Source organism: Notothenia rossii, assembly GCF_949606895.1.
Source record: "Notothenia rossii genome assembly, chromosome: 7".
NCBI lineage: Eukaryota > Metazoa > Chordata > Actinopteri > Perciformes > Nototheniidae > Notothenia > Notothenia rossii.
The window spans coordinates 17,473,058-17,489,757 of NC_136905.1; the positions used below are offsets into that span (position 1 = coordinate 17,473,058).

Sequence of the window (16,700 nt, forward strand, 5' to 3'; positions counted from 1 at the left end):
CAGGAGAACGACATTTTAGGCTACTTTATTTACCAGCAATTTGAATATTTTGGGTTAAAAGCTCAGTATTTAAGGATGCAAGAAAAACTCAGTGCAAGCTCCAGGGAGTATCATCAGAAATATGGTTGTTATGTTTTGAGATTCAAGCTTTAAGCTACAAAGTGTGATCAAACAATGTTGATAGCATTAGTCTCTTCCGTGTGTGTGTGTGTGTGTGTGTGTGTGTGTGTGTGTGTGTGTGTGTGTGTGTGTGTGTGTGTGTGTGTGTGTGTGTGTGTGTGTGTGTGTCAGAGTTGGCTGAAAGTAATCCTTGGCGGGGTCTCAGGCTGGAGGATGAGGGTGCATGTGGTTCTGATGTCCTCTGAGGATGACACGCTGAGATGGAAGCTCAGCAGGATCTAAACGGAGAGGGAGGAGAGACGCGAGGGAGGGGGAGAAGGTCATGTAGGTGTTAATACTGAGTGAAGAGCACATGTTAAGAAGGATCCAAGTTATGCTATACTTAGCAACAGTTATTAAAAGGTTCATATTTCTATTTTGTGCCTCTAATGTGACATGTTTAGAGGCTTTAATGTTCATAATCTGCTTTATTTTTTATAAGTACTGCCTGTGCTGCAGGACCTCTTTTCACCCTCTGTCTAAAACCAGAGCCCAGTCTGCTCTGATTGATTAGCTGGCCGGGTCTTTTGTGATTTGTCAACTGCTTAGAGATATCCGGCCCCTAGCATGTACAATGTGTTTGAGCGCTAGCCTATCAAACGTGAGAGTTAAATAATGATAAAGAAAGGAGGCGTTTCAGGAAAAATACAAATAAAAAGTTAGTGGAAAATTAGATGTGAATTATTTCCATTTTATGCTTTTTGCTTCACATCCTTCCTCTCTGACTTCATCCTCCTTTTCTCATCTGCTATTACTCACATGCATGAGTAAGAGCTGCATCTCGTTCTCAGCAATCCTCCTCCCGACACACTGCCTTGCCCCAAAGCCAAACGCCAGGGAGCGAAACCCCCCTGCCCCCTCTTCTCTCTGGCCCCCCTCCCTGCTGCTGCCCCACCGCCCGGGGTCAAAGCGCAGCGGATCCTCAAACACATCCGCACTCCTTCCCAGGGGGTATAGACAGGCCTGGACCATGGTCTGAGGAGAGAGAGGATGGCCGTCACACACACTGAGGTCAGCTGAAGCAGTGATTGTTCCACACTGTGACAATGATCACTCACCCCAGCAGGAATGTGGTAATTCTGAATAACAATGTCTTTGATGGGATACCGCTGCACTGTCGTTCCCACCGGGTATAACCTGACACAACACACATACACACAGCACACACACACAGCACACACACACAACACACATACACACAGCACACACACACAGCACACACACACAGCACACACAGCACACACACACACACACACACACACACACACACACACACACACACACACACACACACACACACACACACACACACACACACACACACACACACACACACACACACACACACACACACACACACACATTTGTTACCATTCACTAGGAAATATGGAACATATAAGTCACATATAAACAATATATCACATTCATCATCACATATATCAGCAAATACATCACATACGTTCAAAAACATTGCATTTAGCAAAAAAAGGAGAGAAGAAACATTGTGCAGACATGAACTTTAATGCCCATGCTCTAAAGCACTCTTATATCTTTCTGCCTCCCTATTAATGATACTTTCATGAAAACCTCAACACAATTTATCTTTATTGTGAATTGAGACTTTTGTCTTATATTTTGGATATGGTAATTTAGCATGTTGTCTTTGCCATCTTTCTTTTCCTGGTTTTTATTAAAGGTTTAAATGGTTTTAAAGCATAATGAAGGTATTATATACTGATAGGAACCTGCAGGCCACAGAGTACATACACACTGCAGAGATTAAGTGTGTGTATCTAGGTGGCCTACTTTAATCAGGCCATGAGCAGATGTCTTGAGTATGCTGTACCTGAGAATCTCCTTGATTGTGCCCTTCAGTAGAGGTGCCCCCTGCAGGGTTTTCTGAGGGTCACCACCAGCCTGTCCACACGACACCCTCACCTGCTGCCTCACCCTCTCCTGCACCTCGGGGTTACGGCCCAGCTCAAACAGAGCAAACTGCAGGGGCACCGCTGTCTGCAGGGGGGGGGGGGGAGGGTGACAGGGAGTCAGTGACAGGTGACAGGGAGTGAGTCAGTGACAGGAAAACAAACACAAGCAACACTCACTCACTCACTCACTCACTCACTCACTCACTCACTCACTCACTCACTCACTCACTCACTCACTCACTCACTCACTCACTCACTCACTCACTCACTCACTCACTCACTCACTCACTCACTCACTCACTCACTCACTCACTCACCCACCCACACACACACACACACACACACACACACACACACACACACACACACACACACACACACACACACACACACACACACACACACACACACACACACACACACACACACACACACACACACACACACACACACACACACACACACACACACACACACACACACACACACACACACACACACACACCGTGTCCACCCCTCCAGCCATTAGCTCAGTGATGTTGGCTTTGATGAGGTCCAAAGACAGCTGTCCTTTCTCCATGAGTTGACCCAGAACCCCGGTGTACCGAACTCCAGCTGTTCCGGCCCCAGACCCCTGAGCCTGTGAGGAAGACATTCGTCGGTACCCCTTCTGGATCCTTGCCTCTGCTGGAAAAGGATGAGAACAAGATGGCACAAAAGTCAGAAAATATGGTGAGGTAGGATACTGAAACAGATTGAATTGAGTCAAGCATCCTTCACATTCAGTTCCTGCCTAATTACTGGGATAATCTTTCAGGCATCGCTAATGATTTTTCACTTTTCCCACATGCAGACATTCAGGAACATTTCCGTTTTGAGCCTTTTAACACATGCCATGGCAGTGCTGAAACAGATTGGGCAAAAGGCAGTAAAGCAGGCTTGAATACCACACTTTTGGATGCCAACCCCAATAAACCTAGCAGAAGACAAAGAAGTAAGGGCAAGGTTGGAGGTACATAAACGTTTTAAAGATAGACAGACACAAACTAAATTAAATCAGTGCTTGTATTGTGCCTACCATGGCTGAAGATGTGGTCCCATGCGTTGGCGTGCTGAGTCCACAGGGGCGCGCCGATGCGGAGCAGCAGGCGGGGGGGCAGGTACAGGAGAGGGGGGGTTGTTGCCAGCATTCGCTCCACGGCCCAGATGAACTTCTGGGACTCCAGGGAGGGAGATGAGGAGAAGAGGCCAATACGTTCTCCATAGAGCACATGGCAACTGGCTGCAGGGGGTGGAGCGGAGGTGGGGGTGAGGGACATGTGTGTCAAGGTATGCAAACAAGCTAAGGCTAAAAGAGGTTGAAAACACAGTTGAATTTCTTGAAATAATCATCTCAAATAGCCTATAAAACCTACAGACTAGTTTTGGAAATGCAACGCTTGAAGGATTACCTGGCCCTATGGGTTAAAGTGAAGTAAAGTTAAAAAAAATGCTTGAGGAAAGAACTTTTTCTGTGTTTTTCAAATCCAGTTCCACACAGAGAGACAATTATGTTTTTGAGCGCATACCTTGTCTCGGAGGAACTGCCTCTCCTCCATCCATCAGCTATGAGACATGCTTGTATTATATTAACTTCACATCACTGACTGGAATAGAGTTTCTTGCAGCTCTATTCCTATCCTGGCTTAACACCTGGCTCCGTGTGCAGCGGTCCATTAGGAGCAGACTAGCATGACTCAAAGTTATCAACTCTCCCTCCTTCACTCTCTGTATCTCTCTCTGTCACTCACACACACACACACACACACACACACACACACACACACACACACACACACACACACACACACACACACACACACACACACACACACACACACACACACACACACACACACACACACACACACACACACACACACACACACACACACACACACACACACACACACACACACACACACACACACACACACACACATATATATATTCAAGTGTTCAGCACACTGAGTCACACGTCACATTCACACTTGTGAATGTGACGTGTTGTAGATGAAAGGAGCAGAATGCGGGAGCTTTGATCGTCTTTGTTGGTGTTTCTATTTTTAAAGGTGCGTGTTCTCCTGGACCTCCCACATCTATAATATGTTAACAACAGATATGCCTCGGGTTAAAATAAGGTTTGGTTCTCATGAGAGCTGAGAATATTTTATAATTAAAAGGAAAAAAAAGTCGCAATGAGACATTAACAAAGGCCAGCAGATTTTGTAAAAGAGAATTTGTTATTTGATCATTTCATAAGATGTCACCTACGTCAGCATTTGTGATTTAACTTGGCTAATAAATAGAGTGAATGAGAGCCAATCTAAATGGGGAGATGACATTTATCCAAAACCATCCCCTACCGAGGATGTTAATGTCATGACAAATATGTATGAAATGCTCACCAAGACAGAAGGAGTCAGCATTTTTTGGAGTTGATGAGTTGACATGTTCCCAAGTAAAAGTTTACTGTGCAATCAAACAAAGAAGCTGCAGGTCACAAATCACTGACCTTCCAGTGCAAATCGGAAGAGGTCAGGACTGGGGTCGACGGTCAAACTGCGTTTCCCCCCCTCGACTCTGCCCTCCTTCCCCACTCTCACTTGCAGCATTCGACTGAAGTCCCTTGCAACCTCATCAAGCAGGGGCAGGAAACGCTTTACGGGCGCACTCATCATCACCTCCCTGTTGAGGATCAGGCGATCAGCTCGCCACTCCTCACCGTTCCTGTGAAGAAAAGAGTTAAAGGGAGCATATTAACCTGGTTCACTTCCTGATTCTGAAAACAGTACACCTTTCTCAGCAGATGTGCTGTTCAGTTACTTAAATACTTCTTAAGTATAGAGGTTCTGGTTCCATATCAATGTCTGTTTCCCCTTGGGTTAAAATATTTTTATCCTGACATGTATGCATTTTTCTACAAAGAAAAAACTTGTGCAATCAAAATATTTGAAAGATGATACAATCATATCTATATTATGTGTAGGAGCTTTAAAAACTAGAGCAACAATTGATAGCAGAATACTTTACTGAATCAGAATGATTGAAGGACAAACAGAACATTTGCAAGATGATGATGGCACAAGTGATTTCATAAATGGATACACACTCAAAACACACACACACACACAATGAAAACCTTCATACACTCATTCTCGTTAACCTGTCTTCTTGCACATCCATGACTATGAAGTCCCCAAAAGGTTGAAAGTCCCCACAAAGTGACTGAAACAGATATACAGTGTGTAAACATAAGTTGAACCGAGGTGTGTGACTGACTTGAGGAAGACTCCCTTGCTGAGCTGCCGTGTCTCTCTGTGAGTTGCCCAGGGCTGCAGGGTCATGCGTCGGGGGTGCAGGCCCTCAGAGCGGAACAGCTCAGCAATGTCCATCGGCAAAATGATGTTCACACTGCTCTGGGTGCCCACATGCTCCCTAAACAGACACAGAAACACACACACAAACAGAAAGGCTATGGTGTTAACTGACATGTATTACTTTTACATACATATATTAGAAAACAACTCAAGGGTCAATGACACGCTTAGGGAAAGGCCATCCTGTCTTCCTGCTACCTGTAGATGGGGCCGAGGGCTTTGAAGGTCCTCTCCATGTGTAAGTGAAGATGCCGTAAACGGTCTTCTCTCCAGAACTTCACCAGGTTGACCCAGCCACTCCTGCCTGTGTGAGGGATCTCCTCAAAGCTCCTCACCCGTCCTTCCACACCCTTCTTTCTAACTCCAGTACTCTCAGCTGCTTTTCTGCCCTCCAGCTTCCCATGTGCCACCGTCCCTGCCGCCGCCATGCTGAAAGCTCTCCGAGGTGCGACGCCACAGAGCAGATTTCTGGACCCGCAGGTTTGCTGTGCTCCGACACACACAGTCACTCGGATGTTCATCATGCTCCTCATGGTCCAGACGAGATGTGTCCGTTGGTCTCATTCAGAGTTGTGACTCCGCTCGTTGTTGTCAATTATTTCCCAACTTCTACCTCAAGCTCATATCCTTGAATGTGCTCCATTGCTCTGATGAAGTGATAGCGGACGATAATTTATGGATGCAAAGATCAGAGTTCAAGAGAATCACAACAAAGCCCAAATGTCAGAGTGATCCCGAACACACAATCACACACACACACAAAACCCATAAAAGAGTGAGTCCAGCTGGTCAAAGAGGTCTTTATTACAAGTTTGTTATCACAGCTAATAAAACTAAAAGTGAAACGAGCATGACTAAACTTATCGAGAACCGAATAGCTTAAAACTGTGCTCATAAACGTTAAAGAGAAAACATGTACATACATGTGATATAAGTCAAAAATTATCAGAGAGACAGTAAAAACAATTCTCAGCTAATAATAAAAATAAAATAAATGTCATTGTGTGAATGTGTGGTAAAATGTGAACATGTTGCCCTGAGGTCCCTTACTTGTGAACAGATCACTCGCTTGGATCTATAGCCTATCTTTAAGACACTAGCTTCTAGATTATATAATACAAAATATATTAAAGTAATTATTATAATGACCAAAAAAGTCTCTAAAAGGGGTGGAATCGTGATCGACCCTTTTATAGGAACTGTGAAAGCCTCATTACGCATGAGTCCTTTTATGAATCACTTGTGAGGAAACTTTTACTAATTGATCAGATTTATGTTCTTCCCACCCACCTAAATTAATATTAATATTTCATATGATAGAAAATGATCAGGTATATTATTATTGCTAAAAAAAAAAAGACAAGAGGAAAGTAAAATCTGAAATACATGTTTATGTGTAACAGGATGATTGTGTATTGCTGCTGAATGAGTTGGTGTGTATGAGGGTCTCCTCTTGGTCCCCTTCACTTACACAACGAGCAGGCGGTATTGATCACATGACCATACAGGTTGTTGCCGTAGGAGTGGACATCTTGCTGTGCCTCCTCTCTGTGAGCGCGGCCGGGCCGAAGCTGAGGCCTTGGAAGGCGCTCAGCAGGTTGAAGCCGTCGTCCTTGGCTCTGTTTTCAGGATGAATGATCTTCGACAGCTCATGGGGGAGCGACACCTTCCCTCCAACAGGCCTCAGACGGTTTGTGTCCTTGCGGCTCTAATTATGACAAAAAAACAGGCAAAATAAGAAGAAGAGGGTTAAAAAGTCTGAACATGAAGACAAATAAGGACACGATGACCTTAATTCACTCTTTAATCCATTACTTACACCCATGTTACACCAATACAGCAAAGACAAAAATAACTAATATGTCCACAGCTAAATGTTACACAATTGTACACCAAATCAGGATTATAACTGTTGGGGTCATCGAGTTGAAATTTGTTTAAAAACTATGTAAATTATTTTTCCAAACCGGGAATAAGTACAATAATCTTGTTAACTACTTAACTAAAACAGTAAGTGCTAAACTACCACAAATACATAACTTTTTCATTTAATCATGTGTTAACATTATGCCTGGATTATATATTGGAGATAATCAATAGTGGACAATTAGTTCATGTGGTATAAGATATGTTGGACCAAGACATTTCTCCTGCGCTAATAGAGAAACTAAAGTCAGACATAATTGCTTTTCTTGTTATATTACAAACATTAACGCAGACCTCAGACAGCTGATATTTCTTTCTGAATTGAGCTCTCATCGCTGCTCTCTCTGCGTTCTTCTGAGCGTTCATTGCTTCCCGCTGCTTTCTGTAAACACAGGAAACAAGAACACAAAGACACCTTACATTTTAAAGGCAGAAGTAATTAAATCAACTTCTCTGTTGGAGTAGTGACTTTTCTATGCTAATTAATTCAATTAATTTAGACTGCCTTGTCTAATGAAATCTAATGGAGACAGCAGCAGATGACAACATAATGAAAATAACTTTTAATGGTTTAGTTCTGTTGCCTTAAGGAGAGGCATGTTTTTGTATTTCTACGTTGTGTGTCCACTTGCCTCTCCTTCTCCAGGTCCTCATTGTACGGTTTAAAGATTGACGGGTCTTTGGTTTTGGACTTCTGGAGATGACGGCTCCTCCTCAACCTGCTGCCTCCTCCTCTTCCTCTCCCACCGCTGTTCCACCTGATCCTTGGCTTAGCACACAACCTCCTCCCCTTCACCCCCGACACACAGCTGGTCATCATGCTGAGGGGCTTCTTCAGAGACTTTTTCACACTACTCAAAGACTGCATGATGCCTGTAGCTCTGAGGACAGTAGGGGACGACCACACCCTACTTCTCTGACAGACGACGGGTGAATATATAAAGTTTTTCTCCGCCACTCATGTTTAGGGTGAACTCAGGACACACAAGATGTCATGTCTTGTGGTGGCAAGAAGTTTGAGACCTGCCAAGGACAAGGTTCAGACACGCAGACTGAGTGAACACACTCATACACACAGTATGAACAGTGTAACAAAATGTTAAATAAAGATGAAGTGTTTTTCATAGAGGGAAGGGAGGTACTAAAAGAGAAATGTGGTCACTTTAAAGGGACAAAAACAGACAAACGTCAGACTCAAACATAATCTACATATTCCTCCTTCAGGCCACTAAATATCCACCCGATCAAAATGTCCATACATCGACAGTTATCTTACCCATGCAGGTGGTCACAGTTGGCCAAAGGCTCACAGAGAAAATCCTGGTAAAGCTCCAGCCAGATGGCCTCCACTGCAATTAGACAATCCCCGACGCTTTAGAAAAGAATAAAGTAGAAACAAAAAAACTCTCCACTAGAAGTTGTTTTTGTGTTTTGTGACCCTAACTGAAGTAAATCACTGTTTTATTTACCAGGTTTCAGCCTTTGCTTACTACACTCGACGACACCACGCAACCCTCCTGAACAGACTACCACTTAGAGGACTTACCGAAGGGAATCTCGTTAGCGTTGGCAGGCAATGAGCGACTAACGCCTTTGTGATGAAGATTAAGACGTGAGCCGTTGTCATGTTGAGTGACACACACATGGGTCCTAGGCTTGACATCAGCGTTGGTCCTGTGGAATTAGAGTTCTCATGGTGCTGCGTTATCTGCATTTTGTTTTGTATTTAGAAGAAAAGCAATACATTTAGAAACTAGTATTTAAACTCAGCCAACCAGAAAGCTATTCAACTTCAACAGATTCTTCTCAAGATATGTTCAGTTCCTTTCAAAAGCGCAATCGGTATTTGGCTGAGTGGATATTCAGAGATGAAAGTTTCTGAGAGGAAATGAAACAAAGCGGCTCCTGGAAAGAGCGAGTCTGGCCTGAGACGGCAGCATATAAATCACTGAGAGATAAGAGAGAAGTATTAACAACTGGACCCAAAAAGTGCCCCAACAATTGAAGAGAGAGTGACAGGTTGAGGTCAGACTCTCCAAAATCTCCATCAAACAACATCATTACAATGCTCAGGCTTCTTCCTTTCAATCCCCCTCTTTTTAACCTTACTTTATCAATAATTTCCCTCTAAAAATCCTTATTCATCAATTGTCTGACTTAATTAATTGGTTTTGTTATTGATTAATTGCAGTTTGCCGATGTGTGCCTGTTATTAAAGGGAGAAAAGAGTGAACACTATTTTACTTTAAGTTTGTATAAGTACCAATAAATGATGTATGTTTTATGATGGTATTCAATATAGTTGTAAGCTAATGAAAAACAATCAATAAAATGGATAACGTCTCCTAAGAAGGATATTTTTATTTTAATGTTTTACATAGTTGTCTTTTATTCTAGTTGATTAAATTAAAATGTAATGAACCATTTAACCTTTGTATACAGCTGATGAATGACTGAAGTGTTACCCATGACATATTTTCTGTGTTGTGAATGTCTTTAATTGAGTCCCCTTGGTGAGATTTGTTTTTATGACCTACCCCACTGCCCTATTTAGCACACACATGACCTCTGAATATTTCATCCAACCCACTTCCAGTCCCTCAAGCTCTTGTTTACCTCTTACCCTTTGCTTACGTTTCTGAAGGTGAGATGAGGACGCTTTAATGCTTTAACAAGATCACAGAGAAAAGCCACGCCTAATGTTCACTGACAGATCTGGGATCAGTTCACTCGAGCAGCGGCCCTGTGTCAGGAGTATTTCTCCACAGGTGGGATAAACCGAGGTCGAGCACATTAACAACCCTACGTCCTAAATATTTAGCTAAGTTGTATTTCTCTGACAAATCACAAACAGAAACCATACCTAATTGATGTAAATTATTAACACACACACACACACACACACACACACACACACACACACACACACACACACACACACACACACACACACACACACACACACACACACACACACACACACACACACACACACACACACACACACACACACACACACACACACACACACACACACACACACACACACACACACACACACACACCAGAAATAAGGGCCCATTCATTCAAACACACATTGACTGACTAAGTCTCTCATCTCTGCCAAGGCTGGAGAGGAAAACTGGCGAGCACACACACTCTCTCAGCCTTGTGACCGTGCTCTCTGCTGAGCTGCACTCCATCAATGTGTGTGTGTGTGTGTGTGTGTGTATGTGTATGTGTATGTGTATGTGTATGTGTATGTGTATGTGTATGTGTGTGTGTGTGTGTGTGTGTGTGTGTGTGTGTGTGTGTGTGTGTGTGTGTGTGTGTGTGTGTGACAAATGTATTAAACTACTGAACAAGTAATTTCATACACATTTTATTGAACAAGAGACAGAAATAATTGTTATAATTTGACAAACTAAAAATATACTTTCCATTTCTTACGTTTTTTTTGTATCTATATCCTCTAAATTTTAGAGATACTTTTATTTTGTTTACATTTTGAAGAAGACTACTAATCTACTTGCATGTGAGGATCAGCAGGTTTAAGCCCATTTACTTCCATTCTTGTATATTTATTTCCCACAAAAAAGATTGTTCTATGCTGCTTTTTCCAATGTTAAATTCAGTTTGATACAAAAATATATTAGCAGATTGTTAAATATGTTCGGTAAAAATCAAGTAATGCAAGTTACATTCTTGTTTTGATGAAACACAGTGCCCTTTTTTAAAAATCAATTTGCACTTATCTGTGTTAAAATGCAACAATATTACATTGAAAAAAGAAAAGAAAAATCACCTTTTAAGAAAGTCTGAAACCGTTGAGCCAGTATCAAAAACTGGTTAGCATTTGAAGGGGTGCAAAACCCTTGTCTGATAGACAAATGTAACTGTCTTGTATTTCTTTGACTGCTTTCACTAGCAGCACTTTTAGCTAACTGCGCCCAAACGGCAGACAAATATGAGCTTAATGGATCATTTAGCAACGAAGGAGTAATATATTTTCCTTTGGACTGGGTGGAGACCAAAAAGACAGCTTAATGGAACGTGACTTTTGTGCAGTGTTTCCAACACTCAAAATGTAAGTCGCGAGCATTTGCTGCAAGATGTAGCTGACAGATGACGTAGTACTCCTATTTGCATATTGGCAACTGAGCATTCATCTGCACATTCTGAGTGGTTATGTTGAAGCGAGAGAAGACTTATTGCACACGGAGAGAAAGAGAGAACCCCTGTTAAGTTGGCAGAACAGTCAGACTGTTATTACTAATGACTATTTACCTTAACGGTCTAAATAAATGGTTACTTTTTAGGGACTAAAAATCAGCCCGGACATCTCGACTGGCCCACTTCTGTACTAATTTACCACTAGTAAATTGTCCTACAGTGGGGGGGGGTGCTAGTGACTTATCCGACCGGCCCACTTGGGTACCGCTAGTAAATTGTCAACGGGGTGCCCACATCGTCCGACCGGACCACTTCGGCACCGGCCCATCGGGATTCGTCCCGAACGTCCCGATGGCCAGTCCGCCACTGGTCCCTCAGGGTCTAGGGTCTGTTCAGGGTCATCTGCTCGTATCACAGCTGTTCCTCCAGACGTGGCTCCGTCCTGGATGAAGGAGAGGCAGGAAGAAGGGGTGAGACAGGGCGGAGGACAGCGAGGTGCGTGTCGATGGCTTGTACTCCAGCATCCTCTCCAAGAGGAAGAAAAACTGGTGGTGCTCTGTCCCGTGTGAGGACAGGTACTTCTGGAAAAGGCATAGAGAGAAACAAGTCATAAGGGTATAAATGTACTTAGCATTTGTAAACAAACAAACTAAAACATTTGTATTGGTTATAACCCACGTGATGTTATTTTTCACTGTTGTTTTGAATTATAATTTGATTTCTAATAGTTATAATTGACATGCATTATTAATTCATACTGGTCGTTGTTGCTGTAGTATTTACATTTGTATTCCTACTTATTCATGAGTTTACATGTGTTATCCAAGTGTCTCCTAATTGTGTGTCTGATATTTTTTATCTTTAGCACAATCCATATCTTTTTTTTTTGCAGCATAGCATAGCTCCACATCATGCCGAAAGGTTGTGCTTCAGTGTGGAATGAAATGTGCTTGAACCAAAAAGTTTGTTTGCCCCTGCCTCTGCTCACCCTTAATGGTTTGCACTTGGCTTTCACATAGCGCCCGGCCTTGGAGCCCTCGTTCCAGTCGAGACGCCCACGGTGGAAATACTTCTGCTTTCTGTGAAGAAGAAAAAAGTGTTTGAAATGAAGTGAATTTAGTTTGCATGTGCGTTTGTGCAGCAGTGAAGAGGAGTGTGTTACCGAGTTTCCTGTATCATACTCTGAGGAAGTGGTCCCTGTATGCTCTCCATCATAGCAAGATGCTCCTTGTTGTCATGAGTCTAAAAGTGAAGATAATCATGTCAAAAAGATACAGAATTAACTATTTGTATCATGCTATCATTTTACTAATATAATCATACATGTGACCTGGTACAGTGTGAAGCCTGCGTAATATTCAAACAGGATGCAGCCGATGCTCCACACATCACACGGGTGACTCCAACCCAGCTCTGTGGGAGAGGGAAGGGACAACATCTTCAAAGATAAGAACAACTCCTGGGTACTCCGTGATATATTATCCACATGTCTCACCCAGAATGACCTCTGGAGCTCGGTAATGACGCGTAGAAATGACGGTGGAGTGGTGCTCGTGGTCAAAGGTGGCGCTGCCAAAGTCGACCAGCCGCACTGTGGTGTCTTTTATTCTCCGGTCATTACACTTCTGGAGGAAGACAGAAAGGAAACAAGCCAACAGTTTAGCCAGATCTAAAGGACTAAAGTTAAACTGTGCACACATACACTATGCTACAGGAACAGATTTACTACTCTACAAACAATCCAGCTGCTAAACCAACCTGTACTTCAAGCCTGTATACATGGGAAGCTGTCACGATCTGTCTGTGTTGTGTTCTGTCTTTGGTTTCCTGTTTTATTTTGAAAAGTGTTCACCCCTGTCTTGCCTGTTGCTTTCTGTCTGTGTTCCCTCCTGTCTGATTACCCGATTGTGTTCACCTTGTGCCCCTGTGTTTTCTCCTCCCTCCTCACCTGTCTCTTGTTTCTTTGATTAGTCTTGTGTGTATTTAAGTTCTGTTTTTTCGGTCTGTCTTTGTTAGTTCCTTGTGTGTCTTGACTATGTTCACGGGGAAGAGTTCCGTTTTGTTTCCATGTGACCTTGGAATAAAGGTGTTTTTCTGTGAAATCTGCATTTGGGTCCCGCCTGCTTCGCTCAGCCCTGACAGAAGCTTTCCTAAGTTAATGCCGTTAATACATGAAAGTTAAATGACTCATCTCACTCTCACCAGGAAAGTGAAAAGGCCCTCAGCATTTTTCCCAAAATGTCTAACTTTGATTGCATGGCTCACCAGAGGTGTTGTTATAACCTTTAAAAGGGAAATGTATGCTTATTTTCAGGTTCATATTTGTATGTTGAGCCTCTACTGTGACATGTTTACATGCTTTAATGTTCAAAATGTGTTTGTTTTTTTCTCATCCTACCTCTTTTCCCAGAGTCTTTCAAGCTACATTGCAGCACTCAAAGATCTCACCAATTACCAAACAGGGTACAGGATTTATAAAAAAACAAATCTCCTAAAGTATGCCACACATTGTCCCACTTAGTTTAGCAAACACAACCTGGATAAACACAGGATCTGATGCACATTTTACATCAAAATGTGCAACAACAAAACACATTTCAGGTTGCTCTGCCTGCATGTATCCCAGCTTGTTCAACATCCTTATTTTCTCTATCCCCTGAAGGTGCCAGCCTGCAGTTGTGTACCTTCTCAGCGTTGTATATGAAGGTGTAGTCAGAGATCACAAAGAGGATGTTCTCCGGCTTCAGGTCGGTGTGAGTCAGCTTGTTGTCATGGAGAACTGCAGTAGAGAGACAGAGAGGAAGATTACATTCATCTGACGAGCCAACACCCCGTCTGTCTGAGTTTTTTCTTTGTTGAAACAGACGTGATGGATTAGTAGGGGATAATAAATGTCAGTGACAAAGATAGTGAAACATTTGATCAGACCCCCACCCCTGGATGTGTTTATCCCTTTAATCTTGTGTGATGATGTAAATCAAAAACACTTCTATCATCTTCTGGTAAACATCTACCTGCCTGGTGGCTGCTGCATCATCCGTCAGATGTTAATCTCCTTACTCTCATCGGTGGGTGGCATTGATTTAGCAGTAAAGAGGAAAAGCGGTGCGGTGGGTAGGGGGGGGGTGATGCATGCTGCATGCTGCACTCACAGCTGACAGCGTGGCAGATCTGCTGGGCCATGTGTCGGATCTGGTTAATGGGATAAGGCAGGAAGTTGTTTGCCTTCAAGAAGTCGAAGGTGCTGAGAGACAGCAGCTCAAAAGAGATGCACACATGGCCGTAGCAATCAAACCAGTCCAGCATCCGCACACAGTGGCTGATGGGGAAATAAAATAATGAGATAATGTAGATGTATAAGACAGAAAAATAGTCAAAGTGACAAACTACTCACTTTCTGTTGTCTGGATCTCTCTCGCTGATTTTCTCCAGGACATTGATTTCCAGTTTGGCTGCCTCTCTGTATTTATCAAGGTTTTTAATGATCTTCAGAGCAATTTGACTCCCTCCTCTGTGTGTCAAAACAAATCAATGAACGCATGTTGCAGGTCCGTCAAGCCTTCTTTATTAGATGAAGCAGCTTACCTGCTGTGGTCTGTACATTGCACCACCTTCCCAAAGGTCCCCTCACCTAAAGTGTTGACTATCTCATCTGTGAGACAGATTGAGGTGAAATTAAAGCTGGAGCATTTGTACGACGGTTGCCAAAACTTCCAAACTGATACCTACATCTGTCTTCCAGGACGTCCCCGCTCCGGTAGATCAGGTGGCCGTTCTCAGTGTCCCTCTCATTGTCGCAATCAGACTCGCTGCTTCTCCGCTGGAAACAAAGTCAAATTCATGACGAGTGGAGTAAATATCTGGGCAGAGATCAATCTGCGTCAGTGCCTTTCTACATCGTTCAACTAAAGACTGAAACAGAGTGAGTGGCATTTGACCCTGAAGGCCAAAGGTCATCAGGAGGATTTACACTCTGTCATTAGTGATACATTTAAACCTACATGAAGACAAACGTGCACGCAGTGAAACATATTCACATTGAAAGAAGCTTTATGTCGTGTATGTCTTAAAAACGGCTCTAAATTCAGACGTGATACATTTTTTAATCTCCAGTTTTCCAGCTTCTACATTAAGTTTGAGCCTAATGACCCGAGCTTGTTCCAAAGGAGGTTAATAAGAAAAGTCAACTGGCTTCTGGCCTCTTTGGAGGAGCGGAGGCTCTATTTCCATCGGCATTCTGAGACTGTTATTAATATCAGAAGCCCAGTGCTGAGCAGACACTTATGCAGGACACGGGCCACGAAATAGACAGCAAGTGACACATGTAAACACACAGTCTGCACGGGATTTGTGGAGTTTAAAGAACGAACGATGAGTTAAACCTCACCACATAGTGCGGAGGATTTTATAAGTCAACCATAATGATACAGAGGTGACATGAGTGTGTTTGGAAAGAAATCAAAGCAAGAACCCAGAAAACTCAGGCACAGAAAACGGAGATACTCACAGAGAGGCAGAGGCATATACAGTCCAGAAATCCTTTATAGAGAGTGCACAGCTCTGTCTTTCCCATTATGCAGAAGAGCAGAGCTCCTCTGAGGTGAGAAGAGCTTGAGTGGAAGAGAAGAGGATGGAGGGAGGTTGTAAAGAAAAAGGAGAGAAGCAGGTGAAGCAAAAGCATAAAAAGTAGATCAGCAGGAGAGAAAAGGCACAAAGGACAGGACGGTACAAGTATAAAGCAGAACTGGCACAGTACAACTAGAGGACTTGGAGTTGAGACAAAGTAAAATATAGCTCCCGATGCTGTCAGCAGAAACCAGATGCGAAAGTGAGACGCAACTGACAGGAGAGAAACTAGCTTAAGATAAAAATCAAACAAAAGTGAAGAAGAAAGTTGAAGCGCAATAGAAAATCAGAAAGCGCCAGACGGAAATGAGACAGGAGGAGGACAGAGAGAGGGTGAGAAGAGAGAGCGCAGACAGATGCTAATAATACACTTTGGTCACAACACCCTGAGAAAGTCTTCAGAGGAGAATCAAGATGTGGTTTGGGGGGGGGGGAGATCCAGTTTCACTCCACTTTACTCACTCTCCTC

General features: G+C 43.1%; 2 protein-coding genes across 2 annotated transcripts; both read right to left on the minus strand.

Annotated features, from left to right (window-relative positions):
- Positions 1-9: 9 nt before the first annotated feature.
- On the minus strand, positions 10-6,123 carry cyp11c1 (cytochrome P450, family 11, subfamily C, polypeptide 1). The gene is made up of 9 exons (XM_079691590.1): positions 5,705-6,123; positions 5,409-5,564; positions 4,642-4,856; positions 3,166-3,369; positions 2,593-2,774; positions 2,006-2,172; positions 1,218-1,296; positions 919-1,134; positions 10-398 (listed from the first exon to the last, which is right to left on the minus strand). The coding sequence occupies exons 1-9, from the start codon at positions 6,037-6,039 to the stop codon at positions 288-290; spliced, it is 1,665 nt and encodes a 554-aa protein (XP_079547716.1). The 5' UTR covers positions 6,040-6,123; the 3' UTR covers positions 10-287.
- A 4,675-nt stretch (positions 6,124-10,798) lies between these two features.
- On the minus strand, positions 10,799-16,593 carry clk2b (CDC-like kinase 2b). The gene is made up of 11 exons (XM_079691606.1): positions 16,113-16,593; positions 15,335-15,425; positions 15,191-15,257; positions 15,000-15,116; positions 14,758-14,924; positions 14,290-14,384; positions 13,101-13,230; positions 12,936-13,018; positions 12,768-12,847; positions 12,594-12,684; positions 10,799-12,186 (listed from the first exon to the last, which is right to left on the minus strand). Exons 1-11 carry the CDS (start codon positions 16,284-16,286, stop codon positions 12,004-12,006), a joined length of 1,278 nt encoding a protein of 425 aa, XP_079547732.1. The 5' UTR covers positions 16,287-16,593; the 3' UTR covers positions 10,799-12,003.
- Positions 16,594-16,700: the final 107 nt, after the last annotated feature.